Raw genomic sequence first — 20,389 nt, 5'->3', positions numbered from 1 at the left:
CGACCAGCACTTCAAGCACTCCAGTGATACCAACAACTCCTTCTACCACTGTTACGCCGACCCCGACAAGCACCCCGTCTGCCACCGAGACTGATACCGATTGCTCTGAGACCGAATCGAGCACGTCTTCCTCGACGAGCAGTGTTACTCTGACTGTCTTCCCGACACCGCCCACTTCTAGCTCTGCCAGGCCTACCAGCACCGATACAGATGACTGCACCGAGACTACCGAGACAACTTCCTCGAGCGCTTCCCAGACAACTAGCCACTCCACAAGCACGCCCGTGATTCCGACCACGTCGTCTTCCACCACGAGCACACTTTCAGGCACAAAGCCTCAGACCCCAACCCTAAGCGGGTCCGGAGTGCCAACCTCGTCCGAGACCACCGGCACAAGCACGACCAAGACTACCACCAAGGCTGGCACTACCAAGCCCCCTGCCACGCAACCCACCAACACCGGCTCTGTCACCTCCAAGCCTACCACCACGGAGCCGGCCATGACCACCACCATCATCGTGACCTCGTACACAAGCATCTGCCCTACCGGGTTCACTACGATCACGACGACTCTGACGTCAACTTACTGCCCCTGCACTGCCACGGCGACAGCCACTCGCCCTGGATCCGGCTCCCCAACCGACACCCCCGACATCCCCGAGGGCTGGACCACAACCGTTACCGTCTGCACCGTCTGCGCCGCGACTCCCACGACCGTTACTCTGACTCTGCCCCCAACAACCCCAGCTCAGCCCACCGACGTCTCCGGCGGTGAGTACCCAAGCGGCAGCGGAAGTGACAGCGTCCCAACCAACCCTGGTCCCGGCTCCGGTCCAGGCCCCGCAACCACCAGCAGGCCCGTGATCGGTGGTGGCTCAGGCAACGGTGGCGGCAACTACCCGTACCCATCCTCGACCTTCAACATCCACCCGTCCAGCTCCCGCCCTGTCGTCCCCGCTCCTAGCGGAACCCAGGATGGCGAGTCTCCGGCCTTCACGGGTGCCGCTTCCCGCGCTTTCGGTTTGGCTCAGGGTGTTTCCGTCCTTGTGGCCTTTGCGCTCTCTTTTGTGCTTATTATTTAGATTTAGCTCTCTCTGCTCCCATGAAGGAAACGTTTTTCCAGAATGGCTAGATAAGATGAGATGGAATGAAAGAGGAAGAGGAGGGAAATGCGTCTGTTGTTATGTATTAAAGAACTTAGTATGTATAGCTTGTAATGTAAGTATCCTGGATACTGTGATATGAATTTGCCTTCGTCATGAACCACATGTGTATATAAGCGAGAGTTATGATCGTCAATAGATGTTGTGTTCATACTATACTTTATTCTCGCATTGGGGCAGTAAAAAAAAAATCACACACACTTAGGGCTTGGTTGGCCTATCATCATTCATCTACAAGAGAAGTAGCTAGATTATTAAGAATAGAGAACCAATATTGGAGGGAGTTTTGATAGCATGACATTGTGCCGTGGCCAGCGAACTTAGGATTACTTGTGTACAGGGCTGTCGTGCTCGCGCTAGCGTTGGGCGTTGTAATCTGCTGTGTGGGTATGTTTATTGTTCTTACCGCGTCGTATGCAATGAGAAAGATGGTTTGCAAGATGCTATAAAGACAGATTTGACAGAAGATCGATGAATGAACTGTCAACCAGTAAGTGTACGCACGATGCGGCGCCGAGGTTGAATAAAGCTAAAGATGACGTGCGTGCTAGCCATAGAGCAAAGGATTGAGAGCCTGACAGGAGTGTAGCAAAACGCAAAAATTCCGCTTGTTTGCAATATGTGGAGCTCCAGGAGACAAAGATGAGGCGTGAAATAGAGCCGCAGGCGTTGTCAAGTGTCAACCTGTCCGCTAGTGGCATTGACGGGCCATGTTGTGGAGTCCAATCAGGGCAGATGGATAGAATGGCCTCCAGCTCTATTCTTGCTAATATCTTCGTCTATATACTAGCCAGCGCAACTGGGAATGAGCAATTGTACGTATTATGACCAGCCCACATTCGTCAGTACGTAGCTCCGATCTCGGGCTGCCACGCATGAGATATAGGTATGCGACTTGCCATGAGATCACATAGTACAAGAAGGCCTGCTTATCACGAAGATTCTGTAAGAGCATTTGAGTTTTCTGCTGGTCACTTTCCCTGCAGAGCACGCTTGCTAGTCAAGTCTACGCCGCTCTGCGATGTAACAGGGCGGATGATGCCTCGGTATCTGTTGTTATTGAAGCTGGAGGTTGAATCAAAGTGCTAGCTAGGGCTCTGATACTATGTGATAGTTTCTTAGTGTCATCCAATTGCATTTCCACAAAGAACAACCGTAAACACCTTCCAGCTAAGAAAGATGGCCGATGCAGGGACTCGATAGGAGACTGACCTCGTGTTTTCAGCTGAAGATCCTTCGCCCCATCCCCACCGAGCTGATGCTAGAAAGCCTATTACCCACTCTCGGCCAATCACTTTTCAGGGTCCAAGCCGAGCGTTTCAGGCACTGGTCCGCTTCAGCATAGATAGGCACTCTTGGCAGCTCGTCACTGCAGTCCGTCAGAGCGGACCAGCGGTAGCATAGCCACACACCGGGAATCCCGTTCGTTGGAAAACGCGTCACTGATCTGCAAATGGGGAAACTGCGCTTATTGCGACTGAAGATGCCAAACTCAACGAGTTTGGACGTGTTGTCTACCTCCAGGTCTTGTACTGTCGCTGGCGGCAATGTTGATATCAAGACCCATCTTCGCGCGCTACGCCGGCATCGCCATCATACTCATCGCCCTGATTCTCCTGGCGTTTCGCGTGCCGCGGCTCGTCAATTCTCACCTTTACGACCTCTCTTATGAAACATATTTCCAGCGACAATTCCAAGTCTTTGCGCTCACAGCCTCATGTGGCCGCTTTACCCCCGATGTAGCGGCGCATTTCGACTATGACTCTCTGACTCTCGTCCCAAACCAGCAAGATATCGCAGAATGTGCCGCTTTGAACCGTAAGCAGCTCGCCTTGAGTGCTACCAGAGACGACCCCAGCGCAAGCAAAGACGACCTCTTCCGGGAGAAATACGCCCAAGTCCTCGACGCCTGCACCAGCGGCACCAAAGCAAAATGCTTGATTCTCGAAGACGACATCGTCTTCCTGCATACTCCGCAGCGAACGCGCGAGATTCTCGTTGAAAATACGATTCCACTCTTCAACGATGGAGAAATCGATGCGTTTGATTGCACGAAGAGGGGGTTTGGATGGTTGTCTAGTACGACTACAGGGATGGGAAGCCAGTGCCGCGTTTATAGTAAGCATTCGGCGCCTTGCATGAGTCAGTGCTTGAGGGATCAGAAGAAGGGCTCGCAGCTCGATACTGGGCTTGCGAATTGTCAGGTGCGGTGTAAGTTGAATCAGAAGAGGTTTTTGCTGGTTGTTCATGGGGGGTTATCGTCTACCATGGAGAGGCCAGGAGCGTGATCTTTATCGTTTAACATACATTGCATACGATAGACGTTGCCGTCCTATGATCTGTACATGATACATTCCAAAACAGTCAAATGGTAAATAGACAAGTGCCCTGATTATCTGGACATAGATTTCAATCCTAGTGCGGACCCTGTCTCACCTAGGTACCCCTTAGACTTCCCTTCCCTATTCATCCTCTGTTTCACCCATCTCCCCTTTCTCCCCTTTGCCATCATCTTTGGCCCGATAGTAAACTGTCACCATTCCATTCTCAATGACATCCACCCCAACCAACGTATATTCTAGATCTCTCCTCCCCTCCGCTTCCAACTCCGGACCCAACCCACCAAACAACCCTCTCCCACCCCCAGCCAGCACAACTGGCGCAACAGTAAGCACAACCTCATCCACCCACCCCCTCCTCAGAAACTCCCTCGCCGTCTGGCCACCATCAACATAAACCATCCTCCCCCTGTTCACCTCCGCATCCAAAACCCGCTTCACCTCATCAATCGACCGCACAATCCTCACCTTACCATTCCCATTCCCATTCCCACTGCCACCCAACCTTTTCGCACCCATCAAATCCACAGGAAGACAATCCATCCTCCTCGAAAGAACAAGTAACTCCTTGTCCTTCGGATACGGCCAATCCGGTAGTGAAAGACACACGTCGAAGGTCTGGCGGCCCATGACGATGAAGTCGACAGTGGACATGTGCTGTTCGAATGTGGGTGTTGTTTTCCGCTCTGGCGGACTAGGGGCCGCATGGGATGGGTTCGGGCTTGGTGAGGTCAGCCAGGTTATAGAATGGTCGCCGCGTGCGAGGTAGTCGTTTAGGCTTGTTGCGGTGAAGAGGCGCGTCTTCCATGTACGAGAGGTCGAGGCGGACATTTTGGGCTGGATTGGGATAGGAGCTGGAATTTGATCAGGAGTATAGAGGTTTTGATGGTTATGTCTCCAGTCTCGAGGCCTAAAGTCGAGCGCGATATTAGAGCAGATAGATAAGTGAGTCAGAGTATGTATGCCGAGAAATCTCCAAGAATGTAACCTCGTATTGTGAGGTCCTGTTGCCTACTCTTGGAAATGTTCTTGGAAAACCAGGTCGATCAACATCCGGGGAATCAACATGGAGTATATCCACCAGGTAGCATCTTATCGGTCGAAAACAACGGAGAAACCTAACTGCCTCAACTTTTTACAGTATGGGACTAAAGACGGGACCCACTGACTCGAGTCTACCTGGGTACCTGGTCGTGGATAGATTGGCCTATACGGAGTACTACCTAGGTTTCTTTATCGACAGCCTTATTCAGAACCCAGCAAAACTCACCTTCTTATCGTCGCTTATTCGCTCTTCCCACTGGTCGACATGACATTTCTGCAGGGATACTAGTAACTAGTAAATATGTCTGCATAAAGGTTACTAATCCTGCGTCCTCCTGCGCCAATTAAATGTCACAAAACCGACCAATCCAACTTACTAGGTAGTATTCTTAGTGCTCGATTGCCAGAGAATAAAGTCAGTGAGCATTCCATTTATCGAATAGACCCCGAATGCTGATTCTGGTACTTTGTCGATCGGAGCCCCTTTAAGAATCCTTGGTCTGGAATATACATAGAGAGATAGACAAACAAATCTATGGAGACGGAGGCTTTTTAACTTCACTAATCTTCAGTATTTATTCGTTGAACAGCGCAAGTCTCAGATTAATGAACACATCACTCCGGCGTAATTGCCTGACATTTAGGCCGCAGTGCTTACGCCAGGAGCTGTGCTACGGCCTTATTGGGCGCCTGGGCGCCTGAGCCTGAGGCGCAGCAGCTGCCTTGGCGCGGCTGCTCGGGTTTTTCGGCGAGGCTGAAGTGAACCTTCCTCTCCCTCACAACTTTCAGCCTTCCTCCAATTCTCAAGTCCCATCGACTACGGCCTTACTTTATCCTTTATTCATCGAATAACGCGGCCATTAAGTGGCCTTGTACATGATAATCATCCCAGCTAACCGCCTTTAATTATCGATGATGAGCCCCGTGTCGCGACCATGACTTCCCCGCACACCTCCAGGCAAGGCCTAACTAGGCTGGGCTCAAGACGTCACCAGGATCCGGAAATTACAGAAAAAGACCCGATTGATTCTCAAAGATTAAGAGAACTAAATCACAACGACATTTCACAGCCCAAAAGCGCCGAGGCTACGGTGAAGGTCGATTTTCGCAAGAAAGTCGCGTCTCGCAAAAAGTTGCCTCACCGTATTTATACGTGTCCCTTTCGGCACTATGGTTGCACAAATAACTTTCCCACGAAAAACGAGTGGAAACGCCACGTTGCCATCCAGCATCTACAACTAGGTTTCTATCGCTGCGATGTCGGCCGCTGTGGCCTCGTAGAGCGGCCAGAGCCATTGTCAGAGCCAAGACGAGTGCAATTTAGCGATTTCAATCGCAAGGATTTATTCATCCAGCACCAGCGTCGGATACATGCGCCGTGGTTATCGGAACCCAAGGACAAACGTTCGGTCTCTGAGGATGAACGCGCAGCGTATGAATCGAGTCTCGAGGATGTCTGGAAACGATGCTGGATCCAGACGCGTCTGGCTCCTCAGGCAAGTCGGTGTGGGTTCTGTGGTCGGGAATTCAGAGGTGACGGGAGCTGGTCCGAGAGAATGGAGCACGTTTCGCGACATATTGAGAAAGGTGATCCGGGGCCTGAGGAAGAGGATCCTTTCCTTCGCGAGTGGGCGCTCGAACAGGGGTTCGTTCGATGGGTGGATGGGGCATGGAAGCTGACAAGGTACGCTACAGCCGCGGCGTATGATCTCATGGCTATCTGGCTAACCATAACGACTAGTCTACCTCGAACTGGCGCCCCTGGTGCTTCACCAGACCAACCAGGCAATGGAGAAGCTGACTCACCGGAAGAGGGACAGTTTAGACAGGCCATCCCGCGTCCTGAAAGGCCTGAGACTAACTTGGACAGTCCACGTAACTTGAGATCAAATGTTGTGGTGGTAGAGAACATAGGTCCACAACAACAACTCATGAACGAGTTAGAAACTCATAGCCGATCTCATCCCCGAGATCCTCGACACATGCATCAACCGTCCAATGGCCTTGATCGGCTACACAAAGAAGATGCAAAGATTCAGAGGCGGCAGTCCGACCCTGTTGCTTGGCCTCCGGGCAATAGGAATGGAGTGCCAACGGATTCAGGCTATGGAGCACAGATCATCCAATCTAGGCCGATGTTGGCTCCCAAACCCGCACATGGCGGATGGAGGCCGGTGAATCCATATCCAGTTGTTACAGGATACCCGGGTACATCGTCAATTCCATCAGCTAATGACGGATTCATATCTACATTTACCGACGCTCTCCTGAGAAGCGTTTTCACCAATCAACGCTACTGGGACGTCAAAACGAAGTCTTTAGAAAGAATTACCGAACTGTTGCAAGCATTTGCTGATAAACTCGGATACGACACAACTTCCGAGTCCTTCCTCGACATTAGGTATTACATTCATAAAAAACGAAAGTAAGACTATTTTCCGCCCCCTGTCTTGCACACCAATGATAACTGACGACATGTGGCAACAGTGATATTGCCGAATGTATATGGGAGAGGTATCCGGAGGATATTATTTCTCGGAATGCCCGTGTCAATGATACCGAAAAGACGTCTATGCAGGAGAGGGCACGGCCTTGGCTTCACTTGGAGACTCAGGCCAAAAGCCAAGACATTGCGCACAAAAATGGTAACACTGTAGACGGCCCTGAGGTTAGTGAATCGCAGGAGAGTTCTTCTGAAGAGGAAGATAACGACACCATGTCACGCCGGCTTGTACGGTATCTGGACTCCATTCTGAGATCCCCAGCGTATCAGTGGCTGGTTGACAGTTTTCAAAAGAGCATCTCGTTAGGCTTCCTTGAGAAACAGTCTATGAGCGATATCGCGGCTGCGGTATTACAATCGTTCCCCCCATCGCCCCCAGTTAGCAGGAAAACTGGCGCAGAAGCTGTCAAGGCCTCCTTTGTCATGGAATGGAGCCCTATCGCGTTTTTCAAGGGGCAGAGATACGACGGACGAGCGGACGTAATTTTTGATAAAGTTCTTACTCTAACCGGATCTCTAGATGACATTCAAGCCATGACCTGTGGGGAGTATATGCGCCAAACATGGCCAACAACTGGGATGCACATCATGACTGCCATCAAGAAAGCACTTTCAGCTAATCAAGCAGGGTCAAATGAATGTGAGTACCAGTGCGGAGTAGAAATCCTCAAATATTTTGCTGATAACCAAATTTCTTTAGGCGAATTGCCCGGGGGTACGACTGTTAATCTGCGAATCAAGAATTTCACGGTAACCGTCAAAGCCATTGGAACACGAGCGTCTGTTGCAGAGGTAGCAGAACAATTCGCTTGGCTAGGCGCTACACTGAGAGCATCCTTGAATGATCACGGCGTAGCTGTCTGCCGACCGAAAATTAAATCCGTGCACGGATCTAGATCCAGTTCTGCCGATGAGGGTCTGAAGATTACTTCCAGCCTTCAATTTCACATTGGCTTTAATGTCAACGAGGGTGATCTAAACGAGAAGCCAAGAAATGGCCGGTGTTGGCACAATATCTTCAGGAATCCCGTGGTTGCTGAAGGGTTCCCCATACGAACTCGGCACATGCCAAACATTGGAATGGAATCGTCGCTGGACGTGCTGGGTGCACTCGTCCCCAGCCGTCGACTAACTATTTTTGGAAACAAGCTCTACATCAAGGGGTTTTCTACTGTCTTAGTTCCCACAAAGGTTATTGGAGACATAGTAGTCTGGCACATGGTGTTTGATAAAAATGGTGGCTATATCTCCTACGTTGACCCCGAGATTGAGGCACTGCCTAGCTTGTACCCTGCGAACATTTCAGAATGCAGTCTCGACTCGTTTAGGCACGTTCTCGGCTGGTGCCCTGAGGTTGAACTGCTAACAGGTACGAATGATCGATGAGACCTGCTTGCTGGTCTTGTGCTAAATGAGTATAGGTGCTCCAGAAGCAAATTACAGCATTGACTGGTCTAACTTTCGCATCGCCGGGCGCGGCTGTGGACTTTTTGCTGTCAGGGTACACCCAGGAAAGCTCATTTCGAATCCGAACGTGGTGGCTTTAGGTGAAAGGGACAAAGCTGTCCATACAAGAGAAGACTACGCTGAACAGATCCAATGGATATCAAAGCGGTGGGTTGTTCTGTACGACGCGGAAGCTAAGCGCTCATGGCTTGTTGACGGTGCAAGCGCACTGCTGCACTTGGTTCGGGCATCTCTTAAAGAGGATGAGGCCTATCAGGTCGATGACGATCTCATATACAGCCCACAGAATCTGCAAAAACTACCCCCTACCACCATCGGGCGTGAAGCAGCCCGTAAGACTCTCACGAGTGCTGCGAACGCCAAAGTCAAGATATACGCTAGCAGTGGTCAAACGTTCCGGGATCGAGTGGACCGAGTCTTTCACATTTTGGAGCAGATCTTTGCGCATCAAGATAAGCTTAACCGAGAACGAGCTGCAATAGCTGGATTCAGTGGGCTCGCCCGTGAAAGCCTGGAGGGATTCGATTTCATGGATGTGGCAATGAACAACCCCGAGGTCCATGCTCGAGTACATGCAGATCAGAACTACAGTCCCAGCTGGCTATTTCTGATGAATAAAATTGGTGCCATCATTCTTTTTGGTAGGAACTTCAAGGATCTGATCATACCGAAGGGGGACAAAAAAGTTTGCGCAGCATGGACCGAGGTGCCCGCAGATGCGGACTATCTTACTGTTTCTGCAGCAGATCTCAAGGACATCATGGAAAAGCAAGGCAACCCTAACACGTCTCCAATGAAGCTAGTGAATGATGTATACTGGCAGCCCTCTGATTCGATATACGACCCCTGCCCTGGCGACAAGGCCACAGAGGAGACATGCAACCATGCGCAAACACTTTTATACATACGTGACAGTAGTCGAGTTGACAGTGACCCTAAAAATACGAAAGAACTGCCTTCTGAGGGCGCGGTCATCTTCAAGGCGCAGTGGGGAGGCGACAAGCCGAAAGTGGAAGATCCGCCTCCTCCTATCACCAGCCCGCAGCCCGTGCCTCCAGTCATGCAAAATGGGCCACCTATTAACGAGAGTCGAGTCATTCTGAATGCACCCTCGGAGTCTCCTGGAATGGTCTCCAGGCGAAATGGGATACAGCAGAAACGACCGGCTTCCGATCAAGAGCAAGAACAATTCGCCAAACGCCCTCGTCAAGCGGCTCCCTTTCGCAGCATTCGGCCCTTGGTGCCATCTCCACCTAAGTACGCGACTCCGCCATTGGCCAATCACCCTGTTCCGTATGGGGTAAGGAGTGCACCTCCCCCGCAACCCAGGTACCATCCGGAGCAAAGACCACCTGTCATGCGCCCGACTCCTCGCCCTCAAGCCTATGAGCCTCCTCCTCCTGTTGTTCTGCGTGAGGAAGATTACACCGTAGGATGGATATGTGCTCTTCCCGTGGAGCTCAGTGCTTCGCGGAGGATGTTGGATAGATTGCACGACGTGGGTTTTGGTCCCGGAACAGACGACAATCTTTACATTCTAGGCCAGATCCGCCAATTAAACGTTGTCATTGCCTGCCTCCCCATGGGCCAAGCTGGGGCGAACATGGCAGGAATGGTAGCAACTCGGATGTTGCAAAAGTTCCCAAAGATCGAGATTGGTCTGCTAGTCGGGATAGGCGGCGGTCTTCCTAGCCCCAAGCAGGACATCCGTTTGGGAGATATCGTGGTCAGCAAGCCACATCTGCAGCATGGTGGTGTTGCTCAATACGACCTGGGGAGGGCTACAAGAACTGGATTCGTTGAAACTGGAAGCACCAAGGCGCCATCAGAGAAACTTCTCCTAGCGCTGAGCATGATGGCATCTCGCCCAAACATTCTTAGCAACAAAATGATCATCCCCCGTCCTCCCACCGACACAGATCGCCTATACAACACATCATACGTACATAACCCCGACCACCCAACCTGCGATTCATGCGACAAGGACCAACTTGTACCCTGGCGACACCCACGGCCCGACCTGCGACCACGCATTTTCTATGGAACAATCGCATCCGGAGTCTCTGTGATCAACGAGCCACAGACCCGGGAAACACTGATAACGAAACACCAAGTCATTTGCTGCGAGATGGAAGCTGCAGGGCTGATGGATACGGAATTTCCCTGTATTGTGATCAAGGGAGTAGCGGACTACGCGGACTCTCACAAATCGGAGACGTGGCAGGAGGTTGCGGCTGAGGCGGCGGCGCTATATGCGAGGGATTTCCTCTGTTCTATCCCAGGGCGGCTGTCGTTTTTGAAGTAGTTGGACTGAAAGAGAGCAAGATTGAGGGAATGGAAGTCAAAGCATACGTGTTGGAAGTATTGATTATAGTTTTCAAGCGTTCTTTTTGTTTGGTATGTCATAGCCTATCTTTTCAATCAGCCTGTTTATCCTGGTATGGTTTGATGCCATCTGGACTGCCTAGATAGCCCACGTGTACTCTACTTGCTGGGCGTATTTCCCCTCTTTGATCCCCAGAACCTAGGATCCAGAACAGATCGCATTTATTTCTCCAAGTATATAAACAGCTCTACCCATACAGCAAGGAACTCGTACTTAATTATCGATATACTACGTTAAGCAAAATGACCAAACACTCTTGTCCAAACCCCAAATTAACCCCAGAGTACGTCCTCGCACACTTACCTATCTATACATTGCCACAATTCCTGTGACCTACCCAACTAATCAAGAAGCAAGAACCCTCCTCTCGGGCCCATCCCGCAGCCACGCAACCCCAAGCAAATCCGGCCTCTTAGCAGTCTACACCGAAGAAACCCTTTCCCTCACCACGCCCACCGCAGGTCCACGCCAATACCACCGCCAACGCTCAATCCGCGTCCTAGAAACCGGCACACCGCGCTACTGGGTGGTGACCACGAACCCGCACGCAAGTTTCCCGCAGTGGCTGGGCACGGGCGATGATCTGATCTGGCTCGAGTATGTACCAGAGACTGGGCAGACGAAGCTCGTTGTCGGGAGTGCGTGGTTGCTTGGGGGAACGAGTGAGTGCGACGTATGTTGCGGGGGTGACTGAAGGGCCCGTGAGGGATCTCAGAGTTTCGCTGGGGGGGATTGAGTCGTTGTTTGGAAGGGGGGATGGAGATTGCGGGGATCTTTTGTTTGCGGTTATTGGGCGAGTGGATGGGGAGGGTGGGTTGTGGAATCCGGTGGCTGCTAAGCTTCGGGAGATGGGATCAAGTGATGATGATCAGGGTGGTGAAGAGCAAAGGAATGCCATCTGGTTTGGAAACCTCGTGCGTCCCTCCAGGGAACCACGCGCGCGGTATTGTACGTTGGGGTTTACGAATCTGATGGACTACTTCAACCTGGGTGCCCTTTCAGTCGAGAACGTCCCCAATTCCGACCTTGAAGAGTGCCGGGAATTCTTCCTGTGCTCCTGGGTTATCCTCTTCGTGGGAAGGGACCCAGAGGTTGATCCTTCTACGCATACAGCGTGCTCCTGCTACATCTGCCCTATGATGACCTGGGATGGATACCCCATCCCCGATGACTACTACAAAGCGACCCGACAGCGGGGACTCGGAGGGAAGATCTCTTCGCCGCATGCCGATCCAGATGGCAGGATCATGTTTCTATCGCAGAAGCAGGATGGGTATGCGGCGGACAAAAACCGGATCGTGACTGTGGCGGGTGTGTCGAGCGAAGGGTGCACGGAGCTCTTTGCGAGCGAGGATGGGGCCGGGTCGTGGGATCTTAGTCCCTCGGCTGTTTGGTATGCGTCTGACAGGACGCTGTTAATTCAGGTTGAGGAGAAGGGGGAGAGGGTTCTTTATCAGCTTCCGCATGTTCCCTGGCCGGATACACCTGCTCCAAAGCACCTGCGGCGCATCAATACCGCAGGCTCTGTTCTTGATATTACACCGGTACCAGGCGCGGAAAAGGCGGGCCTAAAATCCAGGGCCTCAAAATCACTAGTACTCGCATCCAGCGACGACTTTGCCTCAGCCGAGCCTACCACCTTATCGACCTAACAGCCAACCATGCCAGCTTGATAGGCCCCCGACACCCGCACGGCCAATTCGGTTTATCATCCTCGCAAGTTGAGCAGATCATCTTTCCGGGTGCCCACGGCCGTGACGTTCATGCTTGGGTAATCAAACCGTCCTTCTTCGCCCCCGACCAGAAATACCCATTGGCCTACCTCATTCACGACGGCCCTCATGAGAGCTGGAATCGAGCCTGGAGCGTCCGGCATAATCTCGCCCTCCTTGCTGAACAGGGGTATATTGTTGTTGCGCCGAATATTGCAGGGAGTACTGGGTATGGCCAGGTTTTCGCGGATGCAACCCGGTATTCATACGCTGGTGCACCGTATACGGATCTAGAGCGGTGCATTGAGTATGTGGAGGAGCACCTGAGATACATCGACATGTCGCGCGCCGTGGCCTTGGGGCTCGGTTCGTACGGTGGGTACCTTGTGAATTGGCTGCAGGGCCATGAGTTGGGTCGACGATTCCGGAGCCTGGTCTCTGATAACGGGATCTTCAACTTGATGTCCCATCTATCGGCTCCCGTTCGCCATCCAATCTTCCATGAACTGGGAGGCGCGCCATGGGATAATCCCGATGAGTGGAAAAGGTGGAATCCTGCGAGCCCTGAGTATCTAGGGAACTGGAGAACGCCGCAGTTGATTATTTATGGCGAGAAAAATAGGCTGGTTCCGGTTTCTGAAGCCAGGGCTGCGTCTAACGCTCTGCGCGGACGTGGAATCGAGTGCTCTCTACTTGTGCTCAAGGGCGAGGGTGGGAGTGAAGGAAGGGAGCCTGAGGATGTGGTTCTGTGGTATCGAGCTGTTTTGGATTGGATGGAGCGGTTTACAAAGGGTTGACGAATTTCCTTGTAATAATACACCTCAGTAAGGAGCGCAAAGTCGTCGGCTGCGTCGGCCGAGGTGGAGGAGAACGCGCAGAAGAAAAGAGTAGTTCATGTCTGTCAAAGCCTGAGATACTCTCAGCCTGCCATGTTATTCGAGTCATGATCCACTCGAGTGAATATCCAATTGATATCTTCTTTGTGCTGGCGCCAAATCCGTTTCTGAGATGATGTGTGAAAGCTGTGCAACATCTTAGAAAAAAATCCGGCCTTGAGCCATCGGTTCTCATCTTCTGGTTGGTTCTGCAGCTGATCAAAGTAATACTCTATCCTTCGGAGAGTAGAAATGTTGTGCTCGAGAAAAGACCTCAAGGTCTCATACTCAACAGTGGTATTGAGTATATGAATCTCTCTGAAACTCAACGGCGTTCTTTCGCACAAGCTGAGGATATCTCCACATAAAGACAGCATAGCACAGCCGACTCCTCCAAGAACCTGCTTTACACAGTCTCTCAACTTGACTCTGGATGCCTCGACGTCGTCGCCGAGTACTTGCGGTCCTCGCCTCTGTGAAAGCCTAACCCCCACTAGCCGAATAGAGCTGAAGCGTCGCCCAGCCGCTCTTGCCTGGGAGACGGCCTGTGCAAGTGTTAGGAGGTGATATTCGAGCGTTTCCTTTTGCGCAACGAAACCATCCGGTTTGCGCGATATAGGATCTCGCTCGCCAGCGTCGAATTTGCGAAAGGTGAGGTATAAATCGCTCAGGTTATGCAAACTCCGCAAAGCGAGTGAAAGTGCAGCGAGGTCCATACCATTCTCCATAATATACCTATTCTCTTCCGAGCGTTGGCGTACGATTTGCTTGACTTCTGCAAGCAAGGTAGCTTCCGCATCGTCGTCTTCCTCATTGAGAATCCGCGTCGACACGGAGGTCTGGTCGGGCTACTTGACAGCCGGCTTGAGAAACGGTGGCATATAATAGCTCAGATACTCAACATATTGTCGGCATTCCGGCTGCGCCAATTATTGAAGTCCTTCGAGGCCTCTTTTCGTGCATGAAAATGGAACATCGTAGCAGAGAGATGGTGCGCAAATGTGCCGGAACTTCCAACATGCGAGGGATAGGTTGCTTTGATCTTGAACCTCGAGGTCACTGTCAGTACATATCAGTATCCATAGCTCGGTGGGAAGTTGTGCGAGGCTCATTCTTGTTCTTGAGAGGGGAAGTTGGAGGGGGAGATGGTGTTGTGAGAGATGAAAAACCCCGCTAGGTATCAACGCCAAGGGCCTAGACTAGTGCCTGCCTACTTGGGTATTTATTTTGTCTTCCTCTCAAGAGCCTGCTTTTTTTTATCCACTTTTCCAATGATCCCTCCACCTACACGACGGGACATCCCTTTCATTGCCATAGTCGCTATCACTATCTATGTTCTGCTCTCGAGTTCTCGATCCGAAGGGCAGACATTTGAGCGCACAGGAAAAGTGACTCGCACAACACTGAATGTCAATCGCTGCATTGAGCTGCACAATGCTATCATCCGCGAGAACGCCGAAGCCCCCGGCTTTGAGCCTCTAGAGGTGGTCAACTACACCGACTACTGGGCAGATGAGAAGCCGGATGAGCTGAGATTGCTCAAGCAGAACCTCAAGGCCCCGCTGTTTGAGTTCCTCTCGCGTAGCCATCAATTCGTGGATGTCCCCATAGCTATGTTGCCTTTTACCTGGGGTCTATCGTCGCCAAGCCAACTTAACCCTGACTCGAAGCTTCTGTACTGGAGAGATTATGGTGACCCTGTGGTGCTCTATAGAGCCGCTTCTTCGCAATACAGTTCCGGTGGACTTGTGTTTGATATGAAAACCAACAAAGCCACTTGGGTTAACATCCTCTGGGATAGGCCTCCGGAGTACAAAGAGCATATATGGGCGCCACTGGACGTGATCCTGGAGGCGTGGTTGACTTATATTCGTCGCCGAGGTGTCCCTCGCTTTTGGGATGAGCATGCCTTTGGAGGCCATACGCTAGGTTGGGGAATCCGTTATCCACCACCGCAGGATGTCGAGGAGGATTTGGAAGTGTGGGACCGGTACGTGGCGCTGGTAGAGAGCAAGCTTCCAGAAGGCTCATATCCCACCATTTCCAATACCAGCACCAACGCCACAGAAGGACCTGAATTCCTGGGCTTCCCGCAGGCATTCTTAAATCAAGCTCGAAGACCGGCGTTCAAATATGTCGCACCGGAGCTGGTATTCCCTTCTCCTTCACAGCTGGCTGCGCTTGCCGAAACACAACGTGCCGGCTGGGTAAAGAGAAGGAACCCACGTTGGTATTTGGAGGAATTCATAGACCGCGACACTGATATCGAGGGGGCATTAGACTCCGACAAGGTCTTTCCCACCGTCCTCTTTCCGCTCGGCGAGAATATCAACGCAGGGCTCTCTACTAGTAGCCACAACGCCTGGCAAGATGGTGTGGGATTGGTTTTACCCACGCCAGGGGTCTATGATCTACATTATGGAGAAGGGTTAAGCAAATTTGTATCGCCGCGGTTTAAACGGGTGTGGCAGGTCGAGGGTCGCGAGTCCCCGTTTTGGGCACCTCATCCGGCGAGGCTTGCGAGGGTCTTGGAGAAGTGGATTCAATACGTGGAGGAAGGCACATGGAAAGTTGGCAAAGATGGAATAAATGGAAAGCTAAGTGGCTATCTGAAGCATGAGGTGATCCGTGGGAACAGGGGGGTAGAGGTCGAACCATATGGCATGTTGCTTGATGAAGTCGACGCCTCATAGAGATATATTGTGATTTGTATACTAATGTACCACCATACATGGCACTGATTCTCTCTTCAATAGTTACTATCAAAAGAGCTTGTCCAGTCCAGTCTGTCCTCATTGTACAGATACAAACAAGTCTTGGCACCGTGTTTACCCCAAAACAAGCTTAGCGCGTGGCCGTGCATCTCCATCTCGTGATCAACTTACTTTCTCAACTCCAGGCAGACAAACTCCCCTCCTCACTCCGAGCTGAGCCTCCAGCTCTCCTCTCGCTCGCATGCGCTCCTCGGTCCTCACTCCGAGAGCCCCTTTTGATGGTTATCCCGGGTGACACCATCTGCGCCGCTCTTGACAAAGGCGGCGGCGTCCGCTTCGGCCCCGACACATTCGCAATCTACACCCGCGCGCCCCTCCCTCGCAGCTTCGCAGACCTCGACAAGAATGCCGCCCTCCATACCAAGCTGACAGCCGCCGCGGCGCTGGTCTGTCAGACGCTCCCCGTCTACGTGGATCTAGACGCTACGGACATGACGCAACTCGCTTCGCTCCCTGTGCCCGTACCCCTCACTTCGAATGTCGAGGCGGTATCGAATAAAACGACCAGTCACCCGCCGTGGTTCCTCATCAACGCCGCAACGATCAAGAAACACTGTGTGGTCGGAAGTGGGTCGGTAGCTCAGGCGCTCCTCGTCATCCTACAACGCCCCTGGTGTGTCCTCGAGATATGCTGCACGGATCCAGCGACCATCGCAGCCGTATTGGCGTTCGCGCAGCTTGCGGCGCAGGAGGATCTCGATAGTTACGATGCTTCAGTCCGGCTGTTGAGTTATGAGCAAAGGGCGAGGATCACACCGGCGCCGGCGTCAGCACCAATCACGGCGGATATATCTACCCCCTCCATTTCTCAGCACTGGCCTGGCCCACGATGCTCGATAAACGCGCTTCGCGATATCTATGCGGCTACTACGCTCACGGCATCCTATAACCGGTTCTGGCTGCCGCTTATTTGCACCTGTGCGTTCTACCTGAGTATATCATTCTCAGAAGTTGTGAGGCGGATCCGCAAGGATCTAGATGTCGACGGCCCGTTAGGTGAGAAGGAAAGGGGCTCGACTTGGACCGGACTTTATAGAGAGATTCTTAAGATGATTAACGAGTGCCTTTGAGACACGATTTACGATGGATATCACACGACTAAACTATGCGGGACAGATTGATTGACTTGGCGGCGCGATTCATGGTGTTGATACAAGGGAATAGAATCCAAGTGTTATATTCGCACCACTGCCGCCTTTGCTTTGTTTTCCCATAAATCATAAGGATGCTTGCAGTATCGCTTCGTTCTTCTCTCTGGAAAATGGAAGGGGAGACATACCCCACTCCTCCAGGCAGCAGAGGGCTGCCACTGCGTGGTGTGTAGGTCACAGCCTGAGGTGCGGACAGCGCAGTATCTGGATGTAAGTTCCAACTACAAGGGGCAGTTATGCAAGCAATCAAGCAAAGACCTGGGCAAGGACCTGAGTGAGTACATAAGCGAGTCACTGAGCAAACGACCGGGCAAAAACCTCGAACCAGAACGAGTAATCTGTGGACAACATAGAGAGTAGTTACATGGATAAGTGACGGGTGTATGTAGGAAAGAAATTCTGGTCTGATAAACATGATCAATGTGCCATAGAACATTTTTTGAACCAATTAAAATCTCTGGCATCTCCTAGAAACATTTATATCTCTACTAGTATTAAAATAGCTCACTAATGCCCCGTAGAACCAACGCCTCTATGTTTGTTTACTTGCAGCTTTATAGATCATGCACCGCCAAGGCCCTAACTCCGGGTCTGAACTAGATGAGGATACTGGACCAAAATCCAGGTTCATTGTCTCGATTCCTCAAATTCCTAAAGAATCCCGTGAGTTACCGACTAAAATGCCGCCCGGTGGAAAAGAACCTGAGTTGAGAAAAACTGGGGGGTCGATACATAGAGATGGAGACACAGCCCTCCCCAGCCGCCCGCGACGCTAGACCCTCTCCTGCAGAATCACCAGCAAATAAGAACGAACCAACACACGAGCGGCTGAGAATCCCACTCCGTCGCTCTTTCCACAACAGCACCATGTTCTTCGTACTACGACAACCTCCTGTTGGACCCCGGAGACTCCTCTGGCGATGCCGTTTCCCGGCGCAAGGGCAGGACTGCGCACGGTTGCCTTCACGCTCTGCGCAACCGTAGTCGAAGCAAAATACCCCTTCTCCTCAGACGCCCCCAAAGCAACTCTTCGCGATGAAGACTCCGTATCATTCGACCCGCTCGGCGTGGCGGCCGTGCTGGGAAACCCGCGCGCTGATGCAAGCGCTGCAAAGCTCTACGTGCAATTCGACAAGGACACCTTCCACTGGCCGCACACGAGCATGGTCGGGGGCACGTTGCCCGCAATCCAGATGCTCGTCGAGTACTTCACCTCGGGACTGCCATCGCAGTCGCTCTCGCCGCCCATAAAGATGTGTGCGAAGTACATCACCATGATCCCCGTTCGCTCAAGCTTCGTCTTCAAGGAGCTGCCGCTCGATTTCACTAATGTGTGGATGAGCCCCCTCATCTCTTTCCGCTCGGGGGACGTCAATCCCGGTAACGACTTTATGATCATCTACCTTGACTCGATCCCCAAGTCATCTGAAGACATCGACAGGCTGACCAAGGAGAAGTGCGACAATCTGGCGCTTGACCCGGGACTCGGATGGTGGATGGTCGGACGGCTCACGCTGTACGTGCTAATCCTCATCAACGGCGCCATGATTCTCACCGCGATGCTCATTGGCATTCTGGCCGCCGACCTCTGGGCATTTACGCTCTTCTTCCTCTACGGCAGCCACTGGATCGCCTCAGCGCTCATCACCTTCCTGCCCATGGTAACAGTCTCAACACCGCGCATCGACGAGGACAAAACTCCACACTATGCAGCATACGAGCGGCCCGAGGGCGGCACCGTCATCTTCAAAGGCCCCAAGGAGAACATGGAAGCCTGGGCGCGCACAACCTGGAAATACGAGCCTTCCACTCTGCAAACCCTCCTCCACTGGGCGTACATGACAACAGGAGCGCTGGCCGCCTTTGCATCGATCGCCTGCATGGTGAATATGCGCGGGTACCTACAGCTCGCGTTCCTCGCGGTCCTCGTCTACGCAACAATCGCCGAGATCATCGCAACCAAGGTCTCGCGCTGGCTGCAGACTAAATCGATGGGACATGTCCAGCACGCTCTACTGACCAACAACGAAAAGCGCACGCAAGGGATCATCTCGGCCACTGTGGCGGTTCAGCCGATCTGCCGCCTGGAAAAGTTCGATTGGATCGGCATGGGGCTGCTCCCGCCTCTGCCCGCGTTTACGGCAATGCAGGTCGCTCTTGAGGAGATAAACAAGTTCCAAAAGAAGGTTGAGAAGGCAGGAGTGGGGCCTCGCAGTGCGGAGGAAAAGGATGCGCTGCGCGCGGAGATGGAGGCATTCTACGAGCGGTATCGGGCAAGGGCGAGGGAGGATGCTGAGCGGGGTAAGGAGACGGAGGAGGCAAAAGCTGCGTCGAGAAGAGCGACGGATGGCCTTGCTGAGCGGTTGGTTGACCAGATGAAGGTTGCGGTTGAAGGGTGGTTCAGGTGGATGGATGAGAACCCGGACCAGAGTTTGGCTAGGGATGAGGTTGTGCTGGGGAAGAGCTCATAGCACGGGACATCAGGGCGAAGGGCTAAGTCATAAGAACCCAGGCACCTGCTCTGTCCTTTGATGTAGGTAGGTTATATGTCATATTGCCAACTTACATGTGTAGTGGAGCGTTCAAGCAAGTTAATATTTTGGTGACTATAGCACCTATATAAGCACCCAAGCAAGCATCTAATGAGCCTCTAAATGAGTTCTGATTGAGATCTAAATGAGAAAGCAAGGAGTAACCAAGAGAGACCCAAATCCTGAGACCAAGAAGCCCAGTGAGCAACTAAACAGCAGAGCAAGCCTTGACTGGCACCTAATATCTTCCACTCCCAGCCATCTCTCTCTCTCTCTCTCTCTCATCTCTCTCTCTCTCCAGGGCTCTAGGGGGACTTTACCAAACCTGAGAGGGCAGATAAGGAGGAATCCTTGAGTACCATAGTAGTGCAGTATTGTAGAAGAATTCTATAGGAATGAAGAATACTTGTCATTCAATCAAAGGACCACTCCGTAATGCATACA

General features: G+C 52.1%; 9 protein-coding genes across 9 annotated transcripts; 6 read left to right on the top strand and 3 right to left on the bottom strand.

Annotated features, from left to right (window-relative positions):
- On the bottom strand, positions 1-1,022 carry BJX68DRAFT_249401 (uncharacterized protein). The gene has a single exon (XM_071042103.1). It carries the CDS (start codon positions 536-538, stop codon positions 338-340), a length of 201 nt encoding a protein of 66 aa, XP_070892806.1. The 5' UTR covers positions 539-1,022; the 3' UTR covers positions 1-337.
- Positions 1,023-1,987: 965 nt separating this feature from the next.
- On the top strand, positions 1,988-3,451 carry BJX68DRAFT_259419 (uncharacterized protein; the record flags this gene model as incomplete). Its single annotated transcript, XM_071043694.1, has 2 exons — positions 1,988-2,004; positions 2,725-3,451. The coding sequence occupies 2 exons, from the start codon at positions 1,988-1,990 to the stop codon at positions 3,449-3,451; spliced, it is 744 nt and encodes a 247-aa protein (XP_070892805.1).
- A 174-nt stretch (positions 3,452-3,625) lies between these two features.
- Positions 3,626-4,333, bottom strand: BJX68DRAFT_259418 (dihydrofolate reductase family protein; the record flags this gene model as incomplete). The annotated part of the gene is made up of 1 exon (XM_071043693.1): positions 3,626-4,333. One exon carries the CDS (start codon positions 4,331-4,333, stop codon positions 3,626-3,628), a length of 708 nt encoding a protein of 235 aa, XP_070892804.1.
- Positions 4,334-5,334: 1,001 nt separating this feature from the next.
- BJX68DRAFT_249395 (uncharacterized protein) lies at positions 5,335-11,073 on the top strand (the record flags this gene model as incomplete). The annotated part of the gene is made up of 5 exons (XM_071042102.1): positions 5,335-6,230; positions 6,288-6,971; positions 7,034-7,689; positions 7,750-8,418; positions 8,471-11,073. Coding segments are annotated over exons 1-5 (5,104 nt in total), but the record flags the coding sequence as incomplete, so codon positions are not given.
- Positions 11,074-11,144: 71 nt separating this feature from the next.
- On the top strand, positions 11,145-13,411 carry BJX68DRAFT_272845 (alpha/beta hydrolase family protein; the record flags this gene model as incomplete). The annotated part of the gene is made up of 4 exons (XM_071047294.1): positions 11,145-11,185; positions 11,260-11,540; positions 11,599-12,446; positions 12,512-13,411. The coding sequence occupies 4 exons, from the start codon at positions 11,145-11,147 to the stop codon at positions 13,409-13,411; spliced, it is 2,070 nt and encodes a 689-aa protein (XP_070892802.1).
- Positions 13,412-13,472: 61 nt separating this feature from the next.
- Positions 13,473-14,427, bottom strand: BJX68DRAFT_218662 (uncharacterized protein). Its single transcript, XM_071037863.1, has 2 exons — positions 14,208-14,427; positions 13,473-14,034 (listed from the first exon to the last, which is right to left on the bottom strand). The coding sequence occupies exons 1-2, from the start codon at positions 14,301-14,303 to the stop codon at positions 13,534-13,536; spliced, it is 597 nt and encodes a 198-aa protein (XP_070892801.1). The 5' UTR covers positions 14,304-14,427; the 3' UTR covers positions 13,473-13,533.
- Positions 14,428-14,757: 330 nt separating this feature from the next.
- BJX68DRAFT_249391 (uncharacterized protein) lies at positions 14,758-16,242 on the top strand (the record flags this gene model as incomplete). Its single annotated transcript, XM_071042101.1, has 1 exon — positions 14,758-16,242. The coding sequence occupies one exon, from the start codon at positions 14,761-14,763 to the stop codon at positions 16,180-16,182; it is 1,422 nt and encodes a 473-aa protein (XP_070892800.1). The 3' UTR covers positions 16,183-16,242.
- A 162-nt stretch (positions 16,243-16,404) lies between these two features.
- BJX68DRAFT_249390 (uncharacterized protein) lies at positions 16,405-17,918 on the top strand. The gene has a single exon (XM_071042100.1). The coding sequence runs from the start codon at positions 16,482-16,484 to the stop codon at positions 17,331-17,333; it is 852 nt and encodes a 283-aa protein (XP_070892799.1). The 5' UTR covers positions 16,405-16,481; the 3' UTR covers positions 17,334-17,918.
- Positions 17,919-18,244: 326 nt separating this feature from the next.
- On the top strand, positions 18,245-20,256 carry BJX68DRAFT_249389 (uncharacterized protein). Its single transcript, XM_071042099.1, has 2 exons — positions 18,245-19,951; positions 20,027-20,256. Exon 1 carries the CDS (start codon positions 18,335-18,337, stop codon positions 19,883-19,885), a length of 1,551 nt encoding a protein of 516 aa, XP_070892798.1. The 5' UTR covers positions 18,245-18,334; the 3' UTR covers positions 19,886-19,951; positions 20,027-20,256.
- The last annotated feature ends 133 nt before the right edge of the window (positions 20,257-20,389 follow it).

The sequence above is a fragment of the Aspergillus pseudodeflectus genome (assembly GCF_044049435.1).
Source record: "Aspergillus pseudodeflectus strain CBS 756.74 chromosome Unknown BJX68scaffold_90, whole genome shotgun sequence".
Taxonomy (NCBI): Eukaryota; Fungi; Ascomycota; class Eurotiomycetes; order Eurotiales; family Aspergillaceae; genus Aspergillus; species Aspergillus pseudodeflectus.
This window is presented reverse-complemented; position numbering and strand designations above follow the sequence as displayed.